Genomic DNA, 14,294 nt, shown 5'->3' with positions numbered 1-14,294 from the left:
CATCACAGAGTCCTGGAATACTTGCAAGGACTAGAACAGAACAACATCATTATACATGGCGTACATCACAGAGTCCTGGAATACTTGCAAGGACTGGAACAGAACAACATCATTATACATGGCGTACATCACAGAGTCCTGGAATACTTGCAAGGACTGGAACAGAACAACATCATTATACATGGCATACATCACAGAGTCCTGGAATACTTGCAAGGACTGGAACAGAACAACATCATTATACATGGGGTACATCACAGAGTCCTGGAATACTTGCAAGGACTGGAACAGAATAACATCATTATACATGGCGTACATCACAGAGTCCTGGAATACTTGCAAGGACTGGAACAGAACAACATCATTATACATGGCATACATCACAGAGTCCTGGAATACTTGCAAGGACTGGAACAAAACAACATCATTATACATGGCATACATCACAGAGTCCTGGAATACTTGCAAGGACTGGAACAGAACAACATCATTATACATGGCATACATCACAGAGTCCTGGAATGCTTGCAAGGACTGGAACAGAACAACATCATTATACATGGCATACATCACAGAGTCCTGGAATACTTGCAAGGACTGGAACAGAACAACATCATTATACATGACATACATCACAGAGTCCTGGAATACTTGCAAGGACTGGAACAGAACAACATCATTATACATGGCATACATCACAGAGTCCTGGAATACTTGCAAGGACTGGAACAGAACAACATCATTATACATGGCATACATCACAGAGTCCTGGAATACTTGCAAGGACTGGAACAGAACAACATCATTATACATGACATACATCACAGAGTCCTGGAATACTTGCAAGGACTGGAACAGAACAAAATCATTATACATGGCATACATCACAGAGTCCTGGAATACTTGCAAGGACTGGAACAGAACAAAATCATTATACATGGCATACATCACAGAGTCCTGGAATACTTGCAAGGACTGGAACAGAACAACATCATTATACATGGCATACATCACAGAGTCCTGGAATACTTTCAAGGACTGGAACAGAACAACATCATTATACATGGCATACATCACAGAGTCCTGGAATACTTGCAAGGACTTTAACAGAAAAACATCATTATACATGGCATACATCACAGAGTCCCGGAATGCTTGCAAGGACTGGAACAGAACAACATCATTATACATGGCATACATGACAGAGTCCTGGAATATTTGCAAGGACTGGAACAGAACAACATCATTATACATGGCATACATCACAGAGTCCTGGAATACTTGCAAGGACTGGAACAGAACAACATCATTATACATGGCATACATCACAGAGTCCTGGAATACTTGCAAGGACTGGAACAGAACAACATCATTATACATGGCATACATCACAGAGTCCTGGAATACTTAAAAGGACTGGAACAGAACAACATCATTATACATGGCATACATCACAGAGTCCTGGAATACTTGCAAGGACTGGAACAGAACAACAAACTATTGCAAGGACTGGATCATAACAACAAACGCTTGCAAGGACTGGATCATAACAACAAATGCTTGCAAGGACTGGATCATAACAACAAATGATTGCAAGGACTGGATCATAACAACAAACGCTTGCAAGGAATGGATCATAACAACAAACAATTGCAAGGACTGGATCATAACAACAAATGCTTGCTAGGACGGGATCATAACAACAAACGCTTGCTAGGACTGGATCATAACAACAAACGATTGCAAGTACTCGAAATTAACAAAAAATTATGCATTCATATGTTTCCTTCATAACAAGTCTCTTCTTAAAGAAAATCCAGTTTAGGCGGAAAGTGTCGTCCCTGATTTGGCACGTGCATTAAGTCCAGTTTTCCCCAAATTGGTCTCAAATACATATTTTGCAAATCTGATTAGCTAATAAACAGATTGTTTATAAAGGCCATACGCTTTTTTTGCACTCTTCACCAATCGCAATTTGATGGATTTAAACAATCAAAAACCTAAGACAAACTAGGGAAAGACTCTTAGTGAAATCAGGCGCTACATTTTCATAATTACTTGTACTTTATATGTTGACACTATGTTTAACCTTAGTGTGTACAAATGATTAACATTCATCAAATAAGAATAAATCTATAGTTGCTGGCATAAACTGCGTATACAGGGTGCAGGATCCCAATTAAAAGTTAATGGATGTAAATACAACAGCAAGTGGTTCATTTTTCAAATAACCTTTTAAAACAATTTTTCTTTAGAACTTCAACTAGTGCATAAAAGACAGATTTGTATGCTGCTTATGGCAATGTGAAATACATTCGAATTACTTAATTTAATAACCCTGTGCTCTTGTACAAAAATTCTATTAATACTACATGGTTATGCTTCACACAACATGAAATTTTGTCACTGACTTCAGACGTTTTCAAGAATTTATTCTTCTACTTTAAGATATCAGAACAAACTGCAAGAAAAACTGAGTGTCTTTTCTGCACGAAAGATTTGTGCAAATGTATTTCAATAACTTAAGATATTTGCAAAAATAAAGTTCTTAACAGTGTGTTTACATTCTAAAAGTAGTAAATTTATTTGTATTTTTTAAGGGACTATACATGAGTCAGGGTGCGTATCTAAGTGGGACTCCATGGGTCATTGTCGGGGCAGGTACTTCTTAAAAGTACCCCAGGTACTCTTAAGTATTCTTCAAAGTGCCCAGGGTACAGAAAATATACTAAAATGTAAATCGAAGTATGGGCAGGTGCCTTTAATCGTACTTTGAGTACACCTGGGTACATTGTAGTACACTTTAGAGTACCAAGGGTATTTTTAAGTAAAACCTTTAAGTAAAAGCTGACAACTACCAATTGAGCAAAAGTGGGAAAAGGTTAAAGGGCTACCTGGCTGGGTGTGTATATCTGGTTCAGGGTGTTGTAGATGGCCTGATTATTCTGGTCAAGAGTTTGAGCCACCAGCTGCCAGCGCTGGGACCGGGCGTCCAGGTACATGAGTGAGTTCGCCGGAACATTGGAGGAGCCGGGTAGCTTGTAACCTATGAACCTGAAAATAGTAAAAAAATAATTATAGACATGTAATTGTCACTAACAAGAACAAGGTACATGAAAGAATTTAATGGAACATTGGTGGAACCAGGTAGCTTGTAAACTATGAACTGAAAATTGTTTAAAAATTGAGCCTTAATTGTTCTTGGAAATATAGTCTGCAAAGGCTTTTATGAAATTTTCTTTCAAATGAATTCCCTTCAAAACCAAAACCAAGTATAGGCGGAGAGTGTCTTCTCGGATTAGCCTGTGCAGACTGCCAAGTTTTACCAGAACCAGTCTCAATAAGAGGCACACAATAGTCATGAGCAAGGTACAAGTATGAGTTTGACGGAACATTGGAGAAATTGGTAGCTTTTAAACTATGAACCTGAATATTGTTTAAACAATTATCATCACAGAATAATCTTGAACAAGGTAGGTGAACAAACTTGTTGCAACATTGGTGGAACCAGGTAATTTGTAAACTATGAATCATAAAATGTTTAAAAAAATTACCATCACACAAAAGTAACGAACAAGGTACATGAACGAGTAACCTATGAACCTGAAAATTCATAAAGATTTCACAACACAATAGTCACATAAAAGGTATAAATAACAGTGCCCAAGCTAGGCCTAAATGGAAGGGCGCCCCGCCCTGCCCTTCCGAAGACCTGCTCTGCCCTTCCCAGGCCCCACCCTGACCTTTTATAAAAAAAAACAAGGCTATTGTCAAGCAATATGATCCCCTACCGGCTCCACCATTGTCAGAAATTGCACCATTTTCAGATTTTTTTTTTAAATTTTGGTTGCCATAGCAGCCACAATTTTTGACAAAGGAACAAAATAAAATGACATGCATAATGCCCATATTGGCATCTATCCATGTCCCAAGTTTCATGAAAAAATATTAAGAACTTTTAAAGTTATCGCAGGATCCAGAAAAACACCATTTTCAGCAGTATTTCTAGTCTATTTGTTGCCATAGCAACCAGAATTTTTGACGTAGGAACAAAATGAAACGATGTGCATAATGCCCCATTGCCATCTATCCATGTTTCAAGTTTCATGAAAAAATATTAAGAACTTTCAAAGTTATTGCAGGATCCAGAAAAGTGTGACGGACGGACGGACAGACGTAAGACCAGTGCTCCAGATAACATGCGTAAAGGCGTAAAAACGTAGTAAATTTCTTAAATAACGATTTAGATTTAGAATCCTTGCGTAAAGTTACACATTGCAAAAATAAAACACGAATTCAAAATGTTCGAACGTGCGTAAAACTTCCGGTAACAAATTATATACGGTATATATTTCATCCCGGTTCTGACTCTTCAAGGCGCTCAATTAAAACTACCACTTTAAGTCAACGTCACTCAAGCGTTTGCTGTGAGGAAGAACCACACCTAAGAACGGTCGAAAGGCCAAACGGTCTCGATTCTGTTCTCCCAGTATTGCAGGCGTGTAATTACTGTTTATTGTACCTTTTTAATTACACTTATCGTAATTTTTATACACAAGTAATATACTGTATACCTATTCAAAATGTAATTAAAATTAAATGTTAAATATAGTTTTTGATATGACTTTAAAGGCGACCAAAAGGCCATTATGACCTAAGCCGAAGTGTCAGTGACTGTTTTACATAAAAAATCAAAATGGCCGACCGAAGCGGTGTATCGAAGCGTGGAAGTCAAAACAAAGCCATTTCAGTGTCAAAAGTCCACGCTGCATGTTCTTTCAATTAGCAAGAAACGGAGAAGGAAAGCCAGGTTTTTTCAAGACTATAAATCAAAATGTTGAATTGTTAATGTGTCAAAAACAATGAATAAAAAAATTTTTGGTAATATATCGTTAAGAAATAATTTTATTAATAGGGGGTAAAATAAGAATTAATTTTTAAAATAGGGAGTAAATAAGAATTTGACCAAATTTTTATCTGGAGCTCTGCGTAAGACAGACAGACAGAGCGCAAACCTTAAGTCCCCTCTGGTGAAACCGGTAGGGAACAATAAATATTTTTTTACATATTATAATTTTAAATCTCTTATTACATGTTATTAACTGATACCTCATTGCAGACAATTTATTTGCATGGTTTAATAATAATCGAAATAATATATTCTAACAATTATTAATAACAAAAACAAGATGTGTTTGAGAAACACAATGTCCCCCTATATGATGTTTGACCTTGTAGGATGACGTTGACCTTGACCCTTCACCACTCAAAATGTGCAGCTCCTTGAGATACACACGCATTTCAAATATAAAATTGCTAGCTTCAATATTGCTGAAGTGACATTACATGCGCAATTTTGACCAATATACTTGACCTTGAAGGATGACCTTGACCTTTCACCACTCAAAATGTGCAGCTCCATGAGATACACATGCATGCCAAATATCAAGTTGCTATCTTCAATATTGCAAAAGTATTCATAAAATAAGCGATTTGGGCCACATATATTTGACCTCTGACCTTGAAGGATGACCTTGACCTTGACCTTTCACCACTCAAAATGTGCAGCTCCATGAGATACACATGCATGCCAAATATCAAGTTGCTATCTTCAATATTGCAAAAGTATTCATAAAACGAGTCATGATCAATCTACCTATGAAGTTTCATGATCCTAGGCGTATGCGTTCTTGAGTTATCATACGACAACCACCTGGTGGACGGACCGACCGACCAACCTACCGACCGACCGACCGACATGAGCAAAGCAATATACCCCTCTTCTTCGAAGGGGGGCATAATAAGCGATTTGGGCCACATATATTTGACCTCTGACCTTGAAGGATGACCTTAACCTTGACCTTTCACCACTCAAAATGTGCAGCTCCATGAGATACACATGCATGCCAAATATCAAGTTGCTATCTTCAATATTGCAAAAGTATTCATAAAATGAGCGATTTTGACCACCTATATTTGACCTCTGACCTTGAAGGATGACCTTGACCTTGACCTTTCACCACTAAAAATGTGCAGCTTCATGAGATACACATGCATGCCAAATATGAAGTTGCTATCTTCAATATAGCAAAAGTTATTGCAAAATGTTAAAGTTGGCGCAAACAGACAGACCAACCAACCAACCAACCAACCAACCAACAGACAGGGCAAAAACAATATGTCCCCCACTACTATAGTGGGGGACATAAAAATAAAATGCAACAGGTAGCATTCATGATACGACCAAACACTCAAAAGAGCCGTTTTAAAAAATAACTGCGCTCTTTAAAGAGCCCTTTTGACAAAATAGCCCCCCCCCCTGCCCTTTTCAATCCTAGCTGGAGCACTTAGATAAACTAGTTTGTTATAACATTTGCAGAACCAGGTGACTTGTATCATGAGTTCATGCAAAAAGGTTGAAAATTATTATCACACAAGGTACATAAACAAGTTAGACAGAAGATTAGTAGAATCAGACAAATTGTAAACAACCAAACCAGAAATTACAAAACAATTATAGTCATATAAGGTATATAAAAGAGTTTGATGGAACATTGGCAGAACCATGTACCTTAAAAGATTGAAATAACAACTATGGAATGCCTCGAAATTTTGAGGGAGAAAATTCTCTTCAACATACATTTGGAAGAATCAAGTACGGAGCAACCTACAAATCTTCACAATAAATAACATAAGAAAATAATTCTGAATTCCATTTATTAATTATTTCATACCATTAGGTTTATTTAATTGAAAAGTAATATGCATTATAAAAAAAAGGAATTTAATAGTAGTACTTTTTTTTAAATGTTGATGGAAAACAGAAAACGCACCTAAAAAAAGTGTTAACCCATTTATGCCTAGCGTCTAGAAAAAAGGCCTTGGAAAACAGTGTAGACTGTAGACCCAGATGAGACGCCGAATGATGCAGCGTCTCATCAGGGTCTGCGCTGTTTGCTTAAAGGAATATCTGTAAGAAATATTCTAAATATAGAAATAAGTATACTAGGCATCCCTAATTTTGGAAATAAATTGATCCAATTTAGAAAGATAGGAGAGTCCACTAGACATAAATGTGTTAATAACTTTAGAGGCTTCACTGCACTTTAACATACAGAAACTGCATAATTATGATAAACTGTTACCAAAATATTATTAGTATTTAATGTAATATTGAAGATGCTATGTCTTAAGACAGATTTAAATAAGAAAATATCATTTAATAATTTGCTTATATCAATAGAATACATATTGTACACAAATTAAAGTTATTTTAACAATTACGAGAAAAGTAAATGCATTAAAACCATTATAAATGCAAAATCATGTCAGTATTATTAATTCAACAACAGTTAACTTAATGAAGTATATCTAAAGACTATAACAATGGTATCCTAGTTCAAAGTACTAAGCACATGCAGTCAGATTGATTATGATGGGTTTCGAAAAAGTCAAGTAGATCTCCCGCCCCTCCAATCACCCACACAACGTTGTTTGGCACAGCGTTGTACAAAGTCTTCAAACAATAACATTCCTTTCTGTCATTATCAAAGAGGAGTGTTGTTTTCCGCCATTTGGGAAAAGTGTCCCTTGGAATAAAAATTAAAAATATATATCACATTTATTAAAATAGTAATATTCAGCGGTTATTTATCTTGCTTATGAATACTATAAAATTGGCAATAAGTTAAGTTTTTAATTGGGCTGTGCTCTGTGAAAACGGGGTTTGATGCATGTGCAAAAAAATGTCGTCCCAGATTACCCTCTGCTGTACGCACAGGCTTATCAGGGACGACACTTTCAACTTTTATGATATTTTCATTTCAAGAAAATCTCTTAGCAAAATCAAGTTTAGGCGGAAAGTGTCATTCCTGATTAGCCTGTGCAGACTGCACAGGCTAATCTGGGACAACACTTTATGCACATGCATTAAACCGGCTTTTCACAGAGCACGGCTCATTTATATTTGCCAAGGTTCAACTTATAGAGCATGATAAGGAGATCAAATGAGATTTTTTTTTAAAGCAGGGAAAAAAAACAACTTAACATTGGGAATTTTGGCTGTTTGACAAAAATAAGATCACTGTGCATCTTTAAGATATCTATGATCACATATTATAAACCGAATAAAGTTTGTTTGTGCCCATTAATTTTCAACAACTGGAAATTTCCCCATTCAATGCATTGAAGCTACACCAAGGGCAAATTGGGTATATACATATGTGTCGTGTTCTGAGAAAACTCAGGGCATCATGAATGTGCGTAAAGTGTCGTCCCAGATTAGCCTGTGCAGTCCGCACAGGCTAATCAGGGTTGACACTTTCCGCTTTTATGACATTTTTCATTAAAATGAAGTCTCTTCTTAGCCAAAATCCAATTTAGGCGGAAAGTGTTGTCCCTGATTAGCCTGTGCGGACTGCACAGGCTAATCTGGGACGACACTTTACGCACATGCATTATGCCCAGTTTTCTCAGAAAGCGACTCATGCTTAGTCATGTCAGATAGACAGTTAAACTTTATATCCTCACTATTAAGAAAGGGAAATGCTAAAGGATGCAAAGTGTATATAATCGAATCAGGAAGTTTATAGGTGGTGGTTATCAGTTTGTCAATTGTCACACACAGTTTAAACACCTAAACAAATGTGTCAATACCTCAAGACTATGAGAAAAACACTTTCTTATAAGTTGAGATATAGTAAACCTGTCGGAATATTGTTGATGAGATGATTTGAATGTAAGAAATAGCATCCAGACAATTAAAACATTATTTTTAATGCATTAAGTAAAGAAATTTTAAGTAATGCAAGTAATTAACATTCTTTCAGTACCTGTATACGAATTCATAACAAACTGAATTTCACAATTTTGAGAAGTCCACAAAATGTTTTATTCAAAATTAACAGAAGCTTGCGACTACTTTTTCACAATTTTGAAAAGTTTTTCACAAAGTTAGGGGGCTAGGTCTGTTTGACACAATCGGGAAAAAAATCTGAATGGGATCTCGATCATTGTATGAAAGTGAATCTGTTGTAAAAGTAGCAAAATTTATCTGATTTTGAATTGTTTATATTGGTTGAAATTGTGGTCAGACATCAATGGTTATTGATAAGACACGAGGGGCTATTGTAGGAGATACATGTAGCGCTCAACTTTTCTTGTTATTGTAAGAGACTTTCTGATGCAGTTTTTACTGTGTGTTTAGTAGTTAAGTTATTTTAGCTACCAACTAATGCATTTAGTTCATAGTTTCCAAAAATTCTATTAGAAACAACAAGAGATTGCCAAGCAATATGGTCCAATACAGGTGAAACTCTACCATTATCAGTAAAAAAAAATAATATTTTTTATTTTTTGCCAAAGCAAACAGAATTTTTGACGTAGGAAAAAAATGAAATGATGTGCATAATCTCCATATTACCATCTATCCATGTGTAAAGTTTCATGAAAAAATATGAAGAACTTTTAAAGTTATCGCAGGATCCAGAAAAGTGTGACGGACTGACAGTCAGACTGACAACAGACAGATGGAGTGTAAAACATAAGTCCCCTCCAGTGAAACTGGTAGGGGACAATAATAATTATTGTTGGCAGAACAGGCGAGTGATAAATCATAAAGATATTAACTCGTTTTATTTCTTCTTTCATTAGTATCAAAACTTGGTGATCATGATCGCTTACGATAATTATGCATTTGATTTCTTAAAACAAAACGGAACGAGTCACTGTTTCTGTTAAGCAATTACCATTTATATTATTCATTATTGATTATATATTTTGTCGATGTATGAACCTTGAGGACTGCATGTAACTCGGGTGCTAGGAAGCAGTGAAAGGACGTTGTCATAGGTGACATGTGCGCTTTACACCGATGACGCCAACTGTATGGTATTGAGCGTTCGAATGTATTGTTTGTCACACTATAAATACTTATCAACTAGACGCAGTGAAGGCGCGAAATACCGGGTCAAACTGGATTTAATGGTATGCGTTTCTTAATGGGGAAGTTGATAAAAAATAAAATGGGATACACTGCCGATTTGCGTTAAATTGGACATCACGATGTAGCGGGTCTGCTGCAGACTTTGTCATACGATTGGATTAAACTGTGAGTGGCAGGTAATGAAAATGTTACACTGTTATAATGTTAGGAATATGTAATAGTAGTTTGAGTTTAACGCCCAGGGGTCTTGAAAAAACACGCACAGTGCGCGTCAATGCAGGACATATACAGTAGATACAATGAGCAGCCTATGCAAACATAATGAAGTTGTTGTTCAATGCATTATATTCTTGCATTACAATAGCTCAATATGTTCAAGCTATAATCATTTTATTATATTGAGTTACAGCAACCTTCACCATTAGTAAAAATAACAAATATATTTGTATCAACTATCAAATTTCATAATAATTGCTCCTCCATTTGCTTTCAAACTATTGAGTATAAACAATTCTTCAATTATCTACCACCAGTAACACTGAACCCACACACTGCAAGGCAAATACAATTATACATGCAGGGCTCAACATTAACGGTTGTCCTATTGACCCTGGCAAGTAAAAGTTGGGTCGGGGCAAGTTACTTTATAATCTAGTTGTCCGCCCGGGCAAGTGCAAAAAAGAACAAAGCATTTAATTTAGACTGTATTTAGACTTTAATTGCTGTAATCATTTTGTTAAATTTGCAAAAATAAAAAAGGTTTTGTGGTGTACCATTTTGATCTTTATTAAAAAATATGAGGTTAACAGTTATTGTGATATTTCATGTTTGGGCAAATGGCTTTACGTTCAGGGCAAGTAGATTTTCTAAGTACTTGCCCGGCAGTGCAAGTTGGTTTTTGGGTTAATGTTGAGTCCTGACATGCAAAACATACTTGAATAAAACAGGCTTAACAACATGCACAATGATGTAGTATGGCTTGCTATGTATTCTATTTATTTATCCAGGTTCATAAATTCTCTTAATTAGACCGTCACTTAATTGTTCTTATCTCTTCCTATCTTTAAATTATAATTAATGCTCAATTTAACCCAGACTTTTTGGGACTAAGTATCTCTCATTCCATGGTTTCTAACTTGCACCACACAATCTGGGATCAAATTAATGTCAGTACATCATGATCTTGGTGCAATTCAGGATGTTCTGTTTGTGAAGTGATTGTGAATGGCCCTGACCTCTGGTTTAACCTGATACAAGACTAAATACCATATGCATTTGTTCCCCTCACAAATATTAACCCATTCCCCACTATTAAGATAGGTATTTTGACAAGTTTATAGTCCCTCAGCAAGTTACATTTATAAGACATTTCTTACTAGATTCAAATTTGTAACTGATGAGCAGCAAACAGCATAAAACCTGAACAGACTAAGTTACTTGCAGGCTGTTCTGTTTGCACATAGCCATTTGCCTCTGAGTGGGAAAGGATAAATGTGATCCCCTTGCAAATATTAACATGTCTTTTTTTGACCCTTTGCATGCTGGGAAATTTGTCGTCTGCTAAAATGTCGTCTGCAGAATTTCTAAAATTAGCTTTTTCTTCGATTTTTTTCAAAGAATACTATCAGAATAGCAAACAGTTTGGATCCTGATGAGACGCCACGTTCTGTGGCGTCTCATCTGGATCCAAACTGTTTGCAAAGGCCTTCACAATTAGGTTCCAGCACTTAAAGGATAAATGTCGACCTTGATAGATAAGAACATTACAGAAATTGCAGTAAGTTCTAGATTAAACAGGTGGGAACAAGACAAATTATTTGAAATATAGCTTGTTTGTTAAATTTATGCAAATACAGTCAGGGCTCGACACTAACAGTGGTCCGTTGACCCGGGGTCAGTAAAAAATAGGGAGGACCAGTCAAGCAAGAAATTTGGTTGATCCGTCACACCAGTTAAAAATCCTGGCCAGCTTATTGTGAAATACTGGTGGAAAGCCGTTTTCATCAATAAAACAACTTTATATGTTCATAATAAACCGATAATTTCATAATTATTGTATTGGCCGACTCGAGACTGGGATAAAAAAAGCAATATATTGGAAATTCCAATTTTCTAGATGCCCTGATGACAAAAACCTGTTGTCGGATCAAAAAATCGATTTTGCGTTCCGCAAATGTCTCCTGACTTCGCCGTGATCGATACAAAAATTAACATAAAATTCGAAGCATTCGGATAGAGAAATGAACAAAATGGTATTTATTATTTTGAAAAAGCAGCAATAATCAGCATTTTATCGATCTTAGTACCATCAGAATATACTTTGTTTAATGTGCAAATTTACACTGGAGGGCACCGAATAATGTTTTGATATTGCCGGAGAGTAAACGTGCTGTAATAGACGTCATGATGGCGAGTTGTAAATTATGTTTAGGATTGTTGAATAGATAAACGAAAGCTTTTGAAGGTTCACTAAACGTTATTTTTTTTCCGTCTTTAAAAGTATGGATCAACAGGCAAACTAAACAAGTTTAACAACATTTGTAAATATAACGTGAATAATAAAGTACATATAAGGCTCACCCTTTGACAGTTAATTTCAAGTTGGTTTAATTTGGGTATACTTAGAGTTTAAATTTACGATTTATTTAGATTATTTTTTATTTATCTTATTTTGACTTTTTGATGTTGTCGATTCAGAGTTGGAAATTTGAATGCCTCCGCCTTCTGAGGCTCAACTTTTTATAGACAGTAAAAGCGAATCGGGTTGCACATTACAAAATCTGGACCAATGAAAACAATTGTTACAAAGTAACATTGGCGTTCTCAAATAAATATTTCTGAGAAAATTTAGCTTCTGATGCAAAACTACAATTAATTACAGTTTATAATGTGGCGTTCGCTTGATATTTAGAAAGAACAATATTTAATGAATAAAATGACACCACGTACGGTTTAAATAGACAAAAATATGATAGCAAACGCCGGTTTCCAAACAGGACAATGACAGCTTCCAAACAAAATGGCAGATGTGAATTACAATTGACAAGTAAGTTGAGTTTGATAAAATGAGAAAACTGCATTTAATACATTTACAAAAGCAACCCCATTCAGCCATAAGGCTAAAACAATGACATATTAAATTAATAAAGGGTGACCTATTTCAGAGTCATGCATTTCTAAAGCGTAAGCAAAAACTGCAAAATAACAACACATCAATAAATTAATAAATACAGTTTCAACAGTTCCCCAGTAAATTATTGGTGAATAAAATCACATTTTAACTATTAAATTGCATAGACTAGTTTAGCCCTAACATTGATACTTGAGCAATGGCCAAGTAAACATACATTAAATTTTTGAGTCATAATTATATTGCATTTGCAATATAAACATAAGCTATAATTATTCATTTAACAACTACTAAGTAAAAATACAATATGAGATATATATTAGAAAATATTAGAAGTTAAGAGTTATGGCTAGAGTTAAGTAACAACTAACTTGTTACAGTGCGTATTTTCAAGATTACAAGTTTTTGCGATGTGGAATTTTATTCCGAGGGTGGTTGAACCTCTGCCTAAAAAAAACTATAACTAATATGCTCTGTGTGCCTAAGTTCGATCATGTTAAACTTTGTCTCTGCGCATGCTCGACACCAACAATGATTACTGAAAACTTTCTATGGTATTTAGACAGAGTATTCAAAACTGTATCCAAATCTGCCAAAAAATTGAAATATAAACAAACAAAACGGTTGTAAACGGTTAAAAACTATCTATTACCCCACATGATATACGTCACTGAGAAGCACTCCTAAGTTCGACCAGCTGTCTTCGTGACGTCACAAATGGGGGCTCACATGGGGTAGAGAAATAGTTATTTGCTCACACCAATACTTAAGCTAGGAGCGAGACATTCTAATGTTGTTGTTTTTTAGAAAAGAAAGGTTATTCATATATTTTGAAGATTATTGTAATACGTGTCTTAAATATTTATTAAAATTAACAACAACTAACAATTAAGAAGGTAACAGAAAAGAACATTAAACACTCATAAACACACATTTGTAAAATTACCAAACATATTTACATTATAAAACGCTATTTTTCCTATACTTGTGCTGCAGTAAAGAGCTTAAATTTACCAATAAACATCTTAATTGGACGTCTATTATCTTTAAATGTAATGTGTCGATCTAATTTATGAATGCCCCCTTATGAGCCCCAGGTAAACAAAGCGATTTATGGAGAATTGTCTTACCGCCCCTGAATACTGCAGTATCCCTGGCAATTTAGAAAAGAGTATTTTGATGGATGTTTTATGATTTAATGGTGATTTAAAGAATATAAGT

General features: G+C 35.4%; 1 protein-coding gene across 3 annotated transcripts in view; it reads right to left on the bottom strand.

The window, feature by feature from the left end:
- Nucleotides 1–14,294, bottom strand: part of LOC127839273 (plancitoxin-1-like) — a 284,745-nt gene that overhangs the window by 10,561 nt on the left and 259,890 nt on the right. For all 3 annotated transcript variants that reach the window (XM_052367555.1, XM_052367553.1, XM_052367554.1), the window contains exon 2: nt 2,895–3,054. In XM_052367555.1, the coding sequence (XP_052223515.1) occupies nt 2,895–3,054 (160 nt within the window). The remainder of the gene's footprint in view (nt 1–2,894; nt 3,055–14,294) is intronic.

Source organism: Dreissena polymorpha, chromosome 7, assembly GCF_020536995.1.
Source record: "Dreissena polymorpha isolate Duluth1 chromosome 7, UMN_Dpol_1.0, whole genome shotgun sequence".
NCBI classification, from domain to species: domain Eukaryota; kingdom Metazoa; phylum Mollusca; class Bivalvia; order Myida; family Dreissenidae; genus Dreissena; species Dreissena polymorpha.
The sequence above is the reverse complement of the archived record's forward strand: the minus strand, read 5'-3'. Positions and strand labels throughout refer to the sequence as shown.